The sequence below is a fragment of the Canis aureus genome, chromosome 35, assembly GCF_053574225.1.
Source record: "Canis aureus isolate CA01 chromosome 35, VMU_Caureus_v.1.0, whole genome shotgun sequence".
Lineage (NCBI taxonomy): Eukaryota > Metazoa > Chordata > Mammalia > Carnivora > Canidae > Canis > Canis aureus.
The window spans coordinates 16181513-16198338 of record NC_135645.1 but is presented as its reverse complement, the minus strand read 5'-3'; the positions used below and the strand labels follow the sequence as shown (position 1 = coordinate 16198338).

The 16826-nt window shown below is 33.8% G+C and overlaps 1 protein-coding gene across 4 annotated transcripts in view; it reads left to right on the top strand.

The window, feature by feature from the left end:
- LOC144305530 (uncharacterized) overlaps positions 1-16826 on the top strand; it is a 355637-nt gene that overhangs the window by 337896 nt on the left and 915 nt on the right. For all 4 annotated transcript variants that reach the window (XM_077884436.1, XM_077884438.1, XM_077884437.1 and 1 more), the window contains one exon: positions 15653-15732. In XM_077884436.1, the coding sequence (XP_077740562.1) occupies positions 15653-15701 (49 nt within the window). In that variant the 3' untranslated portion in view covers positions 15702-15732. The remainder of the gene's footprint in view (positions 1-15652; positions 15733-16826) is intronic.

Below are 16826 nucleotides of genomic sequence, written 5' to 3'. Positions count from 1 at the left end.
TTTGCTACAAATTGCACACAAACCTATACTGACTACTTGTTTCTAAACAAGATTAGCTTTTGAGTTGAGAATGAGCAAGGTACAGTATTGAGGAAAGTAATGTATCATAGTCCTATAACCTAGGAAACTGGTCATCCATACAAAGCAGTAGTTACTTACAAAAGAATCCATACATTCCATTCCTATGAACTTCAGTTAGGAATTTTTCTAAAATGTTCAAGATTGTGCATCCCTTAATTGCCAGAATTTGCCTCTTATGATATGCTACTAACTCTATGTTATTGTATTCTTAAAAAAAAAAAAATGGCAGAAGGATATGATATAATATGCAAATCTTATATCAGTTTCTACAGGAGTTAAGATCAAATACTTGAGGAGACATAGTTCTAATACCATGCATGCCTTCTTTCTTTGAGAACCAGTCATTTCCCCTAGTGCTTTCAGTTTCCTTAATCTCTTTGAAGTACTTGAGAGTAGTGTACACACTATTCTGTTTTTCCTTCTGTTCCCAGTAAATTCCCATTAACAGTAGTGAGAGCTTGTTATCTTTTCAGTAACTCCTAAACTTCCACTTTCCATATAAAAATCATAATATCAAAGGTTACAAATAATCTACAAGGAAAATTAAGACCCCTGAATATTTACATTCTCCAGCATCGAATCCCTCTGATCTCTTACCTCTTCTTGCAACTCTTTCCATACGTTTCTGCCTAGGCTCATCTCCCCATGACCAACCTACATTTTTGGAGCTTTATTCTTTCTCTGGCTTTTTAAATTTAGGAGTGCTTTAAATTGAGTTGTCAGTTTTTTGCCTTTCTTTACTCTGTTTAGTTATTGTCCCTTGAAGAAATGACCCACTTCAGTGAGCATGTCTGAGTTGGTAATATCCAAATCTACATCTCCAGCAGTGCCATCTTCCCTGAGTGTAAGTCTGCATGTGCAAACTGCACACTGATCATTTACACTTAGATGAATCTGTTACCTCCACTAAAAGATCATTGACACTGAATTATATTATATCCTAGAATAAACAAACTTTTCCTTAAACTTTTGTCTCCTTCTGTCAAATTCAGTATTTTTTCTCTATTAGTTAGCAAGCTTGAAATAAAACTTCTCTTTGACTCTTGGCTTGAAACACTGAAAGTCAAGTTACCTGAAAATAAGTATGATAATAAGACCTATCTCAGATATTGTTATAAAGATTAAGTGGTATAAAATATTCAAAGTACTTGGCACATGTGCCTGACATGTAATAAACCTCTTTGTTATTTGTTATATTCCAGAATGTGGTGATTTATTATTTAAATATATACTTCTTTTAACATTTATAGTATTATTGAGGCTGTAGTCAAAATACCTATGAAATATTTTTCAGAGCTTCACAAAATATATCTAAATAGGCAAAATTAGCCTAGCAAATTTTGAAAAAGAGTAATGATAGGGGCATACCATGTAAGTTATTATAAGGTGTTTTTTATAGTTTAGTTTTGTATCTGATAAGCACCTATTTGTATAATAAGAAATTTATAAAATAATTCATGAAGTTACAAAGGAAAGGTACATATTATCTGGGCTACAAAAAATTAAAAGTTTTGTTCATAAAAAATCAAGGTTAAATTAAAAAGGCAAACAATTCCATAAAAAAGAAATAATTAAAAAAAAAGAAATAATTCTCACCAGTATTTTAGGTACTGTATCTACAACATAGAAGAGTGCCTCTATTATAGCAATATGACCAATATTGATAATGACCATTAATAAAAAGAAACAGAGAAAGATAAACTATAATTTCATGAGTGAAACTTAGGATCTCATTGAAGTTTTAAGTTTAATTTCTGTTACAAGTTAATTTGATTTTTTTTTTACTTTCTATTGACTATTAATCTTTCTGTAAAAATTACTTTTAAAAACTACTGGAAAAACACAATGATGATGAAGGAGAATAGTTTGAGCAAACTACCTTCAGTTATGTATTCCTGCCTGAACACTTTTAGCATATGGTACCTTGTTTTTATTGAAGTAAAACTGACATACAACATCTTATTAGTTGCAGGTGTACATCAAAGTGATTTGATATTTTTATACATTACAAAATAATCCCCATAGTAAGTCTAGTTACCATCTGTCACAATACAAAGTTATTACAGTATTAGTATCTATTTTCCCTATGCTGTGTATTACATCCCTGTGACTTAACTAAATTTATACTAGAAGTTTGTACCTCTTAATCCCCTTCACCTGTTTTGTCTGCCTTCAACTCCTCCTGTCTCTGGTAACCAAAGCTTTGTTTCCAGTATCTATGAGGCTGTTTCTGTTTTGTTATGTTTGTTCGTTTGTTGTTGTTTTTAGATTCTACATGCGAGTGAAATCAAATGGTATTTGTCCTTCCCTGTCTGACTTATTTCACTAAGCATAAAATCCTCTAGGCTTGTTCATGTTGTTGCAAATGACAAGGTTTCATTCTTTTTTTATGGCTGAGTAACATTTCATTGTGTATATATAACACATGTTACTTATCCATTCATCTAACGATGGATTTTGAGGTTGTTGCTTAACATATTTTGACTATTGTAAATAATGCTACAGTGAACATAGGGGTGCACAGATCTCTACAAATTGGTGTTTTTGTTTTCTTCAGATAAATACCCAGAAGTAGAATTGCTGGAACATCTGGTAGTTTTATTTATTTATTTATTTTTAACTCCCAACTGTTTTCCATAGTTGCTGCACCAGTTCACATTCCTACCAACAATGTACAAGGACCTCCTTTTTTCTACATCTTTGCTAACACTTGTTAGTTTTTGTCTTTTTGATAATAGCCAGTCTGGAAGGTAAAAGGTAGTATCTCACTGGGGCTTCAATTTGCATTTCCCTGATGATAAGTGATGTTGAGCATCTTTTACTGTGCCCATCAGCCATCTGTGTCTTCTTTGGAAAAATGGCTATTAAAGTCCTTTGCCCATTTTTAATAATATTATTTGTGTGGGGTTTTTTGGTGTCAAATTACATGAGTTCCTTATGTATTGAATATTAACCCCTTATTTTGTCTTTTAAAAGAACATTATTTATAACTAGATTGAGAAAAGATTGCTCCATGCCCAGTTAAATTCTTATCTGCAGAAATGTATAAAGTGGAATGACGACTGAGAGACAAAAATGCTTTACATTTTGCTATAGTAGAATTAGAACCATAATGAGAAAGCTGAGTTTTTTGACGTGGTTCAAATTTAACTAATACTAATACTAATACTCCGAATAGGCTGTATTAACTTAGAGAAGCAGAGAAACACTCAGTAGAGAGAGTGACTCTGAACAGTTTTGGAGTTAGTAGAGGAAGAACCCAAAGGGATTCAGAAATGATATAACTATAATAAACATAAAATAAAATATGATTGTCACGTATCTATTGTTGAGAAACAAGTAGTATTTTCATATTTATGCACAATTGGGGCTTTCTAAACAAAAATTGCTGGCAAACAGGATAAAAGGATGTTTGACTGGTAAATATGCCTTGGAAGTTGGAGACCTCCAGAGAGATTTAACAGACCTATCTCTCCTGGAGCCTTCTATTTACATTCCAAAGGGTTGCAGACATCTAGGGACCTTCTCTTCTCCAAGAGAGGATTTGTCTATGTTAGAAAATTAATGTCTTTTCCTCTCTCTAGAAGGAATAAGGGACTGCTGTGCTGCAGTTTCTATGTAAACTTAAGAATTCATAATCTCTGGTTTCCTCTCCTGTCACAGAGACTCCTTCTATACACGAAGGGACCATTCTCTCTCTTTATATCACTTCAAGAAATAGAAAGGGACATGGACCACTTGTATGATTATTGTTATAAATGATCTCTGGTCCAGAAACCTTGTATTTACTTACCTTGTAGTAAAAACTAATTATGTGTTTATGTCATTTGTGAGTATTAAAAGCTCACAGATCTAAAGTGGAGAGTTTGGTTCTTCCTTTATTGTCAATAAATATTGCAATTTATTATTGTACCTTTATAGTCATGTACTAGCTATTTGCATAGTATTGTGGGCACCTCTGTCTTCAGGGATCATGGAGTTTGAAGAATGGGGAGTTGCTAGCAAACATGGAGGCAAGTGAGACCAAATAAGAAAACAAAAACATTAATAATACTTCTGGGGCTTGAAGCCATGATACTTACCAACACTTAAGAAGCTGGATTTGCAAAGTCTACAGAGGAGTGGTTCCTAAATAGGGCTTAAAAACCACTCAGAAATGAGAAGAAAGAGGTAAAAACCAGTTCATTGTAATGATTTTTTTATGATTTTTTTTATCCTAATGAGAAATTCACTCATTTAAAGGACTGGCCTTTATTCTGAGATCTACTTTATACTTTTTGTAGTTGAAACATTCTTTTAAACAATAATGATAATGGCAAATTTTATTTTATCTGTTGATTGGTTATGTTGTGGTAAAATGTCCCATATATTATTGTTTTCAAATTGTATTAACAGTGAAAGTGCAATGTTGGAACTGATGCTTTAAATGATTTGTATTGCTTACTGGGCTCAGTTATCTATAGGTCTAGCAGCAGCCTCAAATTGAAGTGATATCCTGAGTTAGGGTGTGGTAAGATAAACCCTAGGTTTGAATAACTCAGAGAAATGTCACAAAACAAACAATTAAGACATTGTTAAATTAGAAGTGTGCCACTTTGTTATTGTCTGCATATATATTTAATATATGTATTTAATATATCTTTAAGAAATGAGACACAGGAAAAGCTTTACCTAAACACATCAAGACAAGTCAAATTCTTTCCTCTGTAAGTTTTTCTTAAAGATATTATCCATTTCCTCCTGAAACTGAAAAACACATTTAAGCAGTATTATTGCTGAACATAGTTTTACGAAAATCCTTGAGAAAAATTCAGACTTTAATTTAGTTATATACTGAATTCTCTAAGATTGATAAACATCTATTCCACATAGCTGAGATGCTTAGGAGCACTGGACTTTGAAAGATTTAATTAATAACTGAATCTTATCTTTTGAACTTACTACCTTTCTGACTCTTCACTGACTTTGGGGGAAATTTAGTTTAATTTTTATAATAGTCTCAACTTTTGCTATTTTTCTCATTAGTTTGTCTCTATTTCAGGGAGTGAGGACTCTGTGTATTCACATTGTATCCTTCTTAGGCAGTTCTGCTCTGCCTAGTGTGTGTGTTCAATAATATCTTAGTAGACTTACAGAATAATCAACATATTGAGAACAGTGTCCACCCTATCAATATTGGTACCTACCAATATTAAGACTCTGAACTTAAGGCCACAATTCTGGTTCCAGTTAGGGTCCATGTGGATATTGCTTTCTTGGGGTTCACCCCAATCAGGGAATTAGGAAAGTCATGAAGCAATAGTAAAATAATTCCAGAACTCATTTTCAAAAACTCATGACAGAAATTATAGTATGAGTATGATCTCATCTAGAATTGTTTCTATCCTTTTAAATTTCTACCAGTTTTAATTCCATTTCCAGCAACTTCTCTCAATATGGGTCTCTGTCCTAGATGAGATACCCTATAGCTCTCAAAGGATAGCTCATTAATATAAAGAAAAGGTCATATGTGCCATCCTAATAATCAATAATGGCAAATGCCAAGCTGTTGTGGATGTGTGTTAAGTATATGAAAGATGTTTGGTGGACTACTACAGGTATGAAAAATGTGTAAATAATATAATTTTGCAAAAATATTTGAATATACACACCTATGTACATACACGTGTATATCAAAGTTATACACTAAACATTCAGTAAGGGTAATGAAAGTCTAGAACATTCAAATGTTATTTCAATTCTACAATTGAATTTGATCTAGTGTATACAAGTAAATCTCAAACAATTCTGAAACTACAAAGTTTTGACCATATCTGGAGTTAGTTCAAATTTATGAACCTGACAAAGTGAAGCCCAAGAGGGAATAATTGAGATAAAATATATACAAACTAAGTAATAAGAAGGATGATGAAGATATAACGAGAAGTGGATGAAGAGGAGAAAAAACTGTTGATCTGTGAGAAAGTGTGTGTAGCAAAATGCTGGCTTAAAAAGTTACCTTCAAATTTCAGAAGGGCTATCATGTTAAAGATATCTGTGTATTTATATATGTGCTTATATGCATGTATTTTGGGTTACATCAAAGGAATTAGGATTAAGGTCAATGGGGAGCGGGGAAGATACAGGAAAGTGCATTTCTGTATAATTCAGTTAAAATTCTAAAAATTTTAAGCTGTTTAAAAGTTTATTGCACTGCTGGGGATTTACCCCAAAGATACAGATGCAGCGAGACACTGGAACATCTGTATCCCATGTTTATAGCAGCAATGTCCACAATAGCCAAACTGTGGAAGGAGCCTCAGTGTCCATTGAAAGATGAATGGATAAAGAAGATGTGGTTTATGTATACAATGGAATATTCCTCAGCCATTAGAAATGACAAATACCCACCATTTGCTTAGACGTGGATGGAACTGGAGGGCATTATGCTGAGTGAAGTTAGTCAGTCAGAGAAGGACAAACATTATATGGTCTCATTCAATTGGGGAATATAAAAAATAGTGAAAGGGAATAAAGGGGAAAGGAGAGAAAATTAGTGAAAATATCAGTGAAGGTGACAGACCATGAGAGACTCCTAACTCTGGGAAATGACCAAGGGGTAGTGGAAGGGGAGGTGGGTTGGGGGTTGAGGTGACTGGGTGATGGGCACTGAAGGGTCACTTGACGGGATGAGCACTGGGTGATATGCTATATGTTGGCAAATTGAACTCCAATAAAAAAAAAAAGTTTAGGGCAGCCCGGGTGGCTCAGCAGTTTAGCGCTGCCTTCAGCCCAGGGCGTGATCCTGGAGACCTGGGATCGAGTCCTGCGTTGGGCTCCCTGCATAGAGCCTGCTTCTCCCTCTGCCTGTGTCTCTGCCTCTCTCTTTGTGTCTCTCATGAATAAATAAATAAAATCTTAAAAAAAACAGTTTATTAAGTTATGTTATGAAGCAGTAAAACTCCTTTCTTTCCCAGGAGCCTCTCTAAAAGTTTCAAGTAGAGATCAGTGTTTGAGTAAATGTACTTTCCAGATCTAAGATTCTAGAGCAGTGAGATTTAAATACAAATTACTCTCCTGAGTATATATTTATCATAAATTCCTGTGCTCATATAACCATCAAATATTTTGCTTAACATTACTCTATAACCCTGATTTTAATAGTTATGAAAGTCAGATTATTTTATAAAATAAAATAGTTATAAAAGTCAGATTATTTTAAAAACTGTTCAAAGCAGGGGATACAAATAAAAAAAAATCAGCTTCACAAATGTATCCACTAATCTGGAGTTATACCAACTTCTAGTTCGTTGATACACTTTTGTTTTATCATCTCTCAACCTTTATTAAAGCTTGAATGATTTACTTCATTGCTCTTTAAACCTTACCTCTGACTCTTTCCAATTTCTCTCATACAGGGAGGTAGTAGAATATGAACACATATTTACAAACTACAGACATCTATTTTGGCAACTTACTAGCTTTGTGACCATGGGTGAGCATATGACCTCTCTGAGATGCTAATACTTATTCCATTCAGTTACTCACTTACTGTATCAAATGATGTAATACACATTACATAATGTTTACCATGGAGCCTGGCACAAAATATTACCTACCAATATTTGCAACATTCAAACCAATTGATTTCTCTGAGAACAAACAAATAGGGTACATACTCTTAAGTAGTAGATAACTTTTGAAGTTTCAGTACTTGAATATTTGCCATGTTTTAATATGTGTTTCTCATTGGAAGATCTATTTATACATTCTACAAATACACATTAATACATGCAATGTAAAACTATTAGACAGTGTTCTAAATACCAAAAAAAAATAAAAATTAATGTAATTTATTTAAGTTAAAAAATCAAAGTTTTATCCTTCATGGAGGTATAGGTTACGAAGATAAATGATAAATATTATTAGTACTGTGATAAGAAGGATGACCGTATAATTTGTTGTCCCACAGGGATTTTCCCTATATAAAATGTACATAAGCATAGGAATTCTACTGTTTTATATATATGAAAATGTTTTGTGATAATATATATACATTTATTTATGAATATTATCGCACTTCAAGTACATTAGATATTTTCTTAATCCATAAATATAAGAAGTACAATCACTGTAATATCAGGAGGATGAGGGGGTCCATGTAATTTCTTAACCTTAAGAAACTGGCCTCTCTGATATCAACTATGACAATATGAGTAGATAATTCCATATAATACTTAAATGAGCATATATCAAAAAACTATCAATTTGCATTATTCATATAATTGTGTGAACAATAATAATTAGAAATACCATTTGATGGCAATTTAAAGATGAATAATGGTCTAAGTGTCCTTTCACAGTGTGAAATAGGTGAAACTAGCAAGAAGAAAAGAAAGAGGGGAATGCTTCTATTACCTCATTAATCTCTATATAATCCTTAATGTGTGTCTTCTCTCTATTGTAATTAAGCAACTCTAGTCGAACTCAATTAACTAATAATATTTTTTAATTTTCTTTTCACAATTTTGGTTTGGTTTAGGATCCTTAATATTTAGAAGAAAATCTGATTGAGTTTGTACAAAATCCAGTGCATTAGCTGCTGTCTCTTCCTTTTCGAGTATTTCTACTTTTATTCCTTGCACTGACTCCAATGATCTTATGCTTGAAGTTGAAGTTGCATTTATAGCATTCTCTGGGGAAATTTTTTACAGCTATGTTCTGAATCAGGCAGCAGATCAAGAAAATAGTTGCTCAGATATGTGTGAAAAGAAATAGCAGGTATGCCAAGATATTTGGGGGGAAATGTGTGAAAGCTGTATTTCTGTAGATGGAATGTGAGTTAGGTCAACTATATTTAGGAGTTCACCTGATTGTGCCTATTTCATTTCATTAAAACCCAGATTAAAGTCTTATCTGTCCAAAAGAAGTTTGGGTAAATTAGATTAACTCTTTAGAGCCACTAGGGTAATATTCACCCCCCAAAAGGTAAAGGCAATGTAAACGTGGTTATAAGGACACCATATTAAGCACTTAATTTCCTCTCACAAGTTTAGTCAAAGGATAAAGACGAATGTAACCATCATGCCAGTTATATATCAGTCACTCATACGTGTTTATGATTTATTGTGGAATAGGAATTTAAAAAACAAGCCTAAATTGAGAAGTAAATAGGCCTGGATTTCAATCTGTCACTCACAGTTTAGTGAGGTATTGGACTAAAGACCTAAATTCTTATTTGCTTTATTGAAATAGGAGTTTTTTGGTTGCAAGTGACTGAAAATCAACAAAAAGGATCTTAAGCAAGGGCAAGGATGAAGCTCAAGATACCAAGAACCACCACAACTTATCTCTTCACTTTCCTTTCCCTCCCTTCTCTTAGATCAGTTTTCTCTTCATGGCTTTTCCACTAGAAATCAAAGACCTGTGTCTCTTGAATCTAACTGGAAACATCCCAGAGGAGAGCTTTGATTAAACTGGCCTACATAAATTGTCTACATATAAACCCAGGGAGATGGAAAAGCATAATTGACAGCAGCCACTGGAGTGCCATGACTGAAGTGAGGAGAGGAGTGGGTCCCCAACTAAGTGGATGCTTCTCAGATAAGGGAGAAACAATGAGCAAAGGAAAAAGTTATTAACAATGTTGTTGTGAGAATTATAAATACACACACACACACATATATATACATTTGTATATATGTATACGATATATATATATATATATATATATATATATATATATAGAACCATGCCTGGCACATATACACATATACATACAGATTTTCTTTCTCTTTCATTCCCTCCATTAAAGATGGCATTATGGCTGAAATGACTCTAATTTCTTAGTCTTACTGGATCTCCTGTCTCTGTAGTTAAACTGGATTTATTTTCTCTTTAAGAATTTCTTTGAAATCCAACTATGTTCAATAAGAGATTGTTCTCTGAGGAAGAGGATAACATTTTATGGCAAATAAGCACACACTTGGACATCATACAGACAAGTTCTCATCTCCCTTCTGCTGCTGGTTAGCTCTGTGCCCTTGAGTAATTAATTATTCTCTATCTCAGTTTCCTCAGCTATAATGTAAAGATAAGATAATCTTAAGAATATAATTATATTTATGATGACTTAGCAGAATGTTTAGAAACCAATAAGTAAATGATAATAATTATTAGAATAGTTCTGGAGCCCCTCTATTTTCCAAGGAATCCTTACCTATCAACTCATTCCACCCAGAAGGACCTAATGCCCTGAAGATGACTAGCAGATATTCATTGAATATTACCCCTTAGGGTTCTTTATCTTTAAATATTTCCTATAGAGATACAGGCAGTTTTGTTTTGTTTTGTTTTGTTTTGTTTAAAGACAAAGGAAATATAAACCAGTGAGGGGAGTAAATAAAAAGTTCATCAGCTGTGAATCCTAATTTCAGTTTTTCTGTTCATGTATATTGTGATTTTGAAGTCTTTAGCTTCTCCCCTCATTCTATCTAGCCCAATCTTTTTATCCATAAATCTAAAATGAAATGCCCTATCTCAATATCATGGCTTGCTTGCTAATAAGTAAATAATAAAAACTACTATAAGAAGTCAGTTTTTAATAGTGAGCTATAGTTAACCTATGGAATCAGGTTGTTGTAAAGGACATATGGTATACTGAATGTTTTCATTACTCATATTAAACAAAATAGGTCTTAAATATCGGAGTGACTCTAAAATTTCTGATGACTATTAAATTTAAAAATAAGCAAATTGCTTTCATAGTGAGAACCCATGCCACACCAATGCCTCTTTTAAATATAATCTTTTAACAAGTATGTACCTTTAAAAAAAATCTTTTTAACAATATTCCACCCTCTACATTGGATTAGGTATGTGCAGGAAATAGCAAAGATACAGGTTACTTGATTTTGTGGTGCTTCTGTTCTGTTGGGAAGAAGATACTAGAGAGAACAGTAGGAGTCAGGGTGGAGGCAGTTACGGGAGTGCACTGTTCAGATCTTCTTTTAGGACAGAGTTTCCATGCTGAGGTTACTTTCTACTCAGACTCCCTCTAGCTAATAATCCTCTGACCATTCCACTGCCCAATGTGTGATGGACTCACCTAGTGGGCAGAGAAATCCCATTTGTCAGAGAAAACCATTAAGGCTTTTTCTGAGCTGCACTATTCTCTGAGGCTTTTTAAATCTAATCTTCCTTTCTTCTTTCTTTTCACAGAAGTCAGACCTGCATTGGCATCTGAAAGTGCCTCCACCCCTCTCTTGTACCTTTCCTCTTTATTTTTCACAAGTGTTTCATCTAATAAATCTTTTGCATGACTAATTTAATCCTGATGTCTTTCTCTCAGAGGAAAGGCACTGATACAGTATCCAAATGAGCATTAAAATAAGTGATTCTAAGATTGGAGTCCCAGTTTTATAGGGATATTAAAATCATAATGGGGTCATTTAGTTCTTTTCAAAGAGCCTAATGAAAACCATATGTTTAACCTGACTACTTCTGCATAAATTATTGTTTACTAGATACAATTAGTTTGCTAGGAAGAAAAAAGTATTCAATGTTTTGCCTTCCTATGCATAACCTTATTTTTGGAATGAATTTTCACCCTCAGCTTTACAGTCCCTCATCCCAGTCACAGGTGGTGGGACCAAGGGCCCTCTATTCCTTGGGAAGACTATTCTTGTCCTGAGTTGAGATAGTAACATTTTCTTTAGGAAGAATATATACAGTAAATATAAAGATTGTAGCACTTGTGTGGCATATCCTGAAACTGGAAGGATATATAGATGTGTGTAGGTTGTTGGCTTGAGTTCTGTACAAAAGGATGGCAGTCATGATGAGAAAACAAGATAAAAGCAGACAAGAGATAATAAAGACTTGAGAAGTAGAACACCTTGTTTTCACTTTCTATTTCCATCTTGGGTCACTAAGTTGTGTCTGTACATGCTCTGTCTACTAAATGTCACAGAAACTTAACTATCTGAGTATTCAAATGATTAGAGTATAGGTCATACTTCAGTGATAGTGGAGGATAAGCTTGAACTAATTAAGTGGAGCAAATTCCTTAGAGTAAGTGAATCTGAGGATGAGATAAAAGTGTGAAATGTATACTAGGGATACCATGGAGTCAATGAGATTCAGAGATCCTTTCAGGAAGTAGGTGGAATTTAAATTACATCCCTATAAATCGAGGAATGACATTAATCATTTCTGTTCAACAGTGCTCTACACCTTGTTGGGAATCTAAAGTCCTAGTCATTTAGGAACTTATATAATGGGAAAAATGCAAGTGCACTTACAAATCTAAGTCAAGAGATACGATACAAATAGTTTTAGGGAGGGAGTTTAAGGAAGAAAGAAATGTCATTTCTTTGATGTTATTGAGGTGGGAAATGTTGACATTTGAGATATGTATTTAATGATAAATACTAATTTTATAGACATTCTGGTAGAGGAGGCCACATGAACAAAGTAGTAAGAAATACATGGATGAGTCTGTGAAGCAGAGACTAATTAGTTTTGTTCAAAACATAGGTTCTATATGGTATATGGCAGGGCAAGTATAGTCTATTGAATGGAGAGGCTCCATGTCACTGTTAAAGGTATCCTGAAATAAGAATTGATAAAACTGGATGACTGTAAATTGTGGACCAAGAAGAGAGACGATTCAAAAAAGTTTCTAGTTAAGAAGGATTGAAAAGTGGGAGTCCAGTTGATGAAATTAGGAAATCAGGTGAAAGAATAATTTTAGAGGATTCAGTAGTACAGATGTGAAATAATGAAACAGTAGGGGAAGAGTGGGAAGGCTGAGAAAGCTACATAGGCTTCCTAAAAAATTCAGTTAGGTTTTTTCTCAATATCCAGTCTTCACTTCTAAGCATTCTTTCTCACCCTTTATTGCAGCCTCTGCCACTCAAGAGTCTGTATGCTTCCCGCCTTTTATTTTATCTAAGTCCTTTCATGATATGTTAATATATTTGTGTAAATATCAAATTCTCCCAAGAGTATTTATATTTTAATCTTATCATTATTCCTTCTAAAGAGTGTGAAATATCAGTGATCGAGCTAAGAGAGGTATGCTGTGGCATATGAGGAAAAAGCCCTCCCGGCTCTGTAAAAATAAAACCATAAGACATCCTGCCAACACTGCTCATTATACATTAGGTTGTCCATGGCCTGTAACCTAAAAGTAGGGACCAAGAGACAAATTTGGATATATGTGAATTGATACGTAGATTCAGGAGTTGTCAACAAAAAAGAAAGGAAATCAATTCATTTATTCTGCAAACATTAAATATTTGATATGAACCAGGAATTCTTATAAGTGATGGGAATACAACAGTGAAAAAAACATAGAAATGTCTGCCCCTATGAATTTTACATTCAAAAAGAGAGACACACAACAAAAAATCTATTAGTAAGTAGTTAATACACAATTTATATTTAAAGAATTTCATTCAAAATTGTTATGTATGATATGCAATAGAAAAAGGAGATGGAAGGACTGAACAACAAGGAAAAAATGTAATCTTAGATAATCAGGAAGGCACCATTAGGAAGGGAACATTGGAGCATATTTGAATGGAATGTGGAGATGAACCATATGAAAATCAGGACGAAAGTGCTTTCTAGCAGAGAAAATACCAGTGTTGTCATCACATTGAGAGCTGGAAAAAGAGGTGAGGTGAAACAGAATAGTCCCTGTTGCTGCAGCTGGTCCTCAGATTATAAGTGATGTTCATCATTTTCCTTCTGTACCACGCCTTCCCTGCTCGCATTGCAGGAGCAACACTAGCTCAGCTGGATGACTAGAAGCAATTACCCTCTCCTTCTGATAGTGCTAGTGCAATTAGTATCAGCATGAAGAGGCCAGAGAGACTAAGGGGTACAACTTCAATTTCAGTGGAACCCTCACTGTTCAGGTGAGGAGCTACTAGGAGTAGCTGAATTGTTCCGGGTACTTCTAACCTCCCAGAATGAAAAGATACATTCTATAATTGGCTCACTGCAAGTGAAATTAAAAGAGGCAATCCTACTTCCACCTCTTGGTTCCCAGATCTATGTATTTGATCCAATGTTCCCTTCCTAATGGTGCCTTCCTGATTATGTAAAAAGATTATATTTTTTTCCTTCATTCCTTCCACCTCCTTTTTCTATTGCATATCATACATAACAATTTTGAATGAAATTATTTGATCCATAGAAGGCAAAGTACTAGGTATCAACTGTTAGTCCAGTGCATATACCATATTCTGGAAGACAGTGCTCCAGTCTGGAGGGTGTTGCCCCTAATCTGGTGCATTACTTTAGCTTTTAAGAGACCATTAGACTGCAATTTAATCAACTGCTTCTAAATAATAGATTATATAAGACTAGTGTATCCTGTGCTATACAGCCATCATTGCCTCTAATATACTTTGAAATGTGTGCCAAGCTCTGCAGCAATACTGTATGGAATACCATGTTAATAGATCAGCTATTCTGTAGCCCTCAATTAGTGTTACTGTTAGTAGCATTGTGGACGAGGAAGCAAACCCATATCCGTGATAAGATTCGATTCATATAGGAACAAATCATTGTTCTCACTAGGAAATGGTCCAATATCATTCATTTTCCACCAAAAAATTTTAGCTGTGTCTTGAAGGAATGATGCCGTATCAGTTACACAGAATCAGTCTTTCGGGTGGCAAGAAGGACGTTTTACAGTGTCATTAGATAATTGCGGATTTGAAGTGAAAGGGAGTTAATAGTATTAGATTTATATATAATCTTCACATCTGTTTCCATGATGCTTTCTCCTTTGTACCAGAACTAGGTGACTGAAGAGAAATAGGCTGACATCTATATGATGGATTATCCTATCTGGATTTTTTTTTCTTAGAAATTCTGTGGCACATACTTACTAGTAGCTGTGTAGCTATATGTGGTATAGCTTTCCTCATAGATCAATAGATAGATCTTTTATCTAAGCTTCTTGTTCCTAATATTCAAGCCTTGTTCCTTCCAGGGCCTTGATTAATCAGCAAAAGCTACTTCCCCACATCTAAGGAGTCCATATATATACCCATTCTTTGAATGACTTTTCTCCATGTAATAATCAAGTCTGCTCACTGGGAGACTATTCTCTAATGACCATAAAGCACTCCCTGAATAGGTTTGTGATGATAGTTACAACAGTAATAACAACATAGTCCACCTATATACTAACCAGTCCTGATTTTTTTTTTCCTTCTTTGTTGTTGATCATGTGAATTTTTCCTTAAGGCTGTAGTTTGCCTTGAGGAAAAAGCTTAGGTACAATAGAAGTAGGTAACATGAGAATTTGAGACATCTATGTATATAATTTTTTCATGCCTTTTGGAGCTTCATGGGTCCAATTCAGAATATACCATTTACACCATACAGTGGCTACTGTGCCTATCTGACTACATGATTTAATGGATGTTGCAATACCAAATCATGGTGGATAACTTCAATTGCATAGTCATTTGATGTTTCTGGTAAGACATTGGCAGTGTTAAACTTCATCTGAGCCTTTGGCCCCAAGAAAACATCGGTGAAGTCATCTTCCTGCCCTTTTGTGTTGCAGGAAGCAGGTAACGACCAAGGACCACCCGGCTTTTGCAAGTCTAAGATGAGACCCGTTTCCACATTTCCTGAATGTGTCAGGTAAGACCCATCTCTAACCTTTGTCATGTCATGACTTCCAGAAAATTCACATATGACTCATTTGTCTACCTGTGTCTATCTAATGACAAGACCTTTTCTTTCCTTTGAGACATTTCTCATTAATAATGGCTCTCCATTGCAGTCATATGAATAAAACTCTCTCCTTAATTGTATGTTACATCTTGTCTTTTATAACATTCAGCTGTTTTAGGTCCCCATATTATGCCAGGAGCTGTTTTAGAAATGATGAATAGTCCTCTGCGGCATTCCTAAAATGTTTTATTATTATTATTGCTTTAATTTTTTTATTTTTTAGATTACTAGTAGGTTTTGATAATAAGAGTAATGTCAAATTACATTTAAAAAAAACCTTTTCTACATTTATTGGGATGTTGGTTTTCTACTACTCGTGTGATGTACAGTACACAAAAACAATGTTTAATAACAAAGTATAATGATATATTTTACTTGGTTGTATAGAATGATTTTTTGTTATGTAATTTTGGATTGTGTTATGTTATTTTGGATATGTTATGTATGTTATGTATTTTAGTCCTTAGTGTTTTTATGTGCTTGGATTTATGCCTCTATAGGTATTTTTTGGGGAAACTTAAGAGAACTTTTTATCAGACAAATACACTAGATTCATTTCACTAGTTTAATAAAATCAATTGTAAAGTGTGCCATTTTTTAGTGCTCTTTTCATAATATGTAAATGATCATTTTCCTGAGATTTTTCAAGAATCTATAAAAGTATGTCTTGTCCTTTTTATTTGTTAAGTATATTTTAATATCATTAAAACATTTTAAGGATACTAGTATAGTTATTACATTTTGACTCAATTTTAAACATTCATTTTACAGAAAATAATATAGTTAAGTGAAATTTTAGATAATCATTAGCATGCACTTGCATGCTATTACAATTAGTGACTATATATATATTATTCTCCATCCTTAGGAATTATGGTTACAAAACAGTGCATATATCTTATAAAGTAATGATCATATTATAAGAAAAACACTTTGAGCAGTTCAGAGAGAAAAAGGAAGAAGGTATTAGATAAGGTATTTTAAAGAAATATTTCATAGGT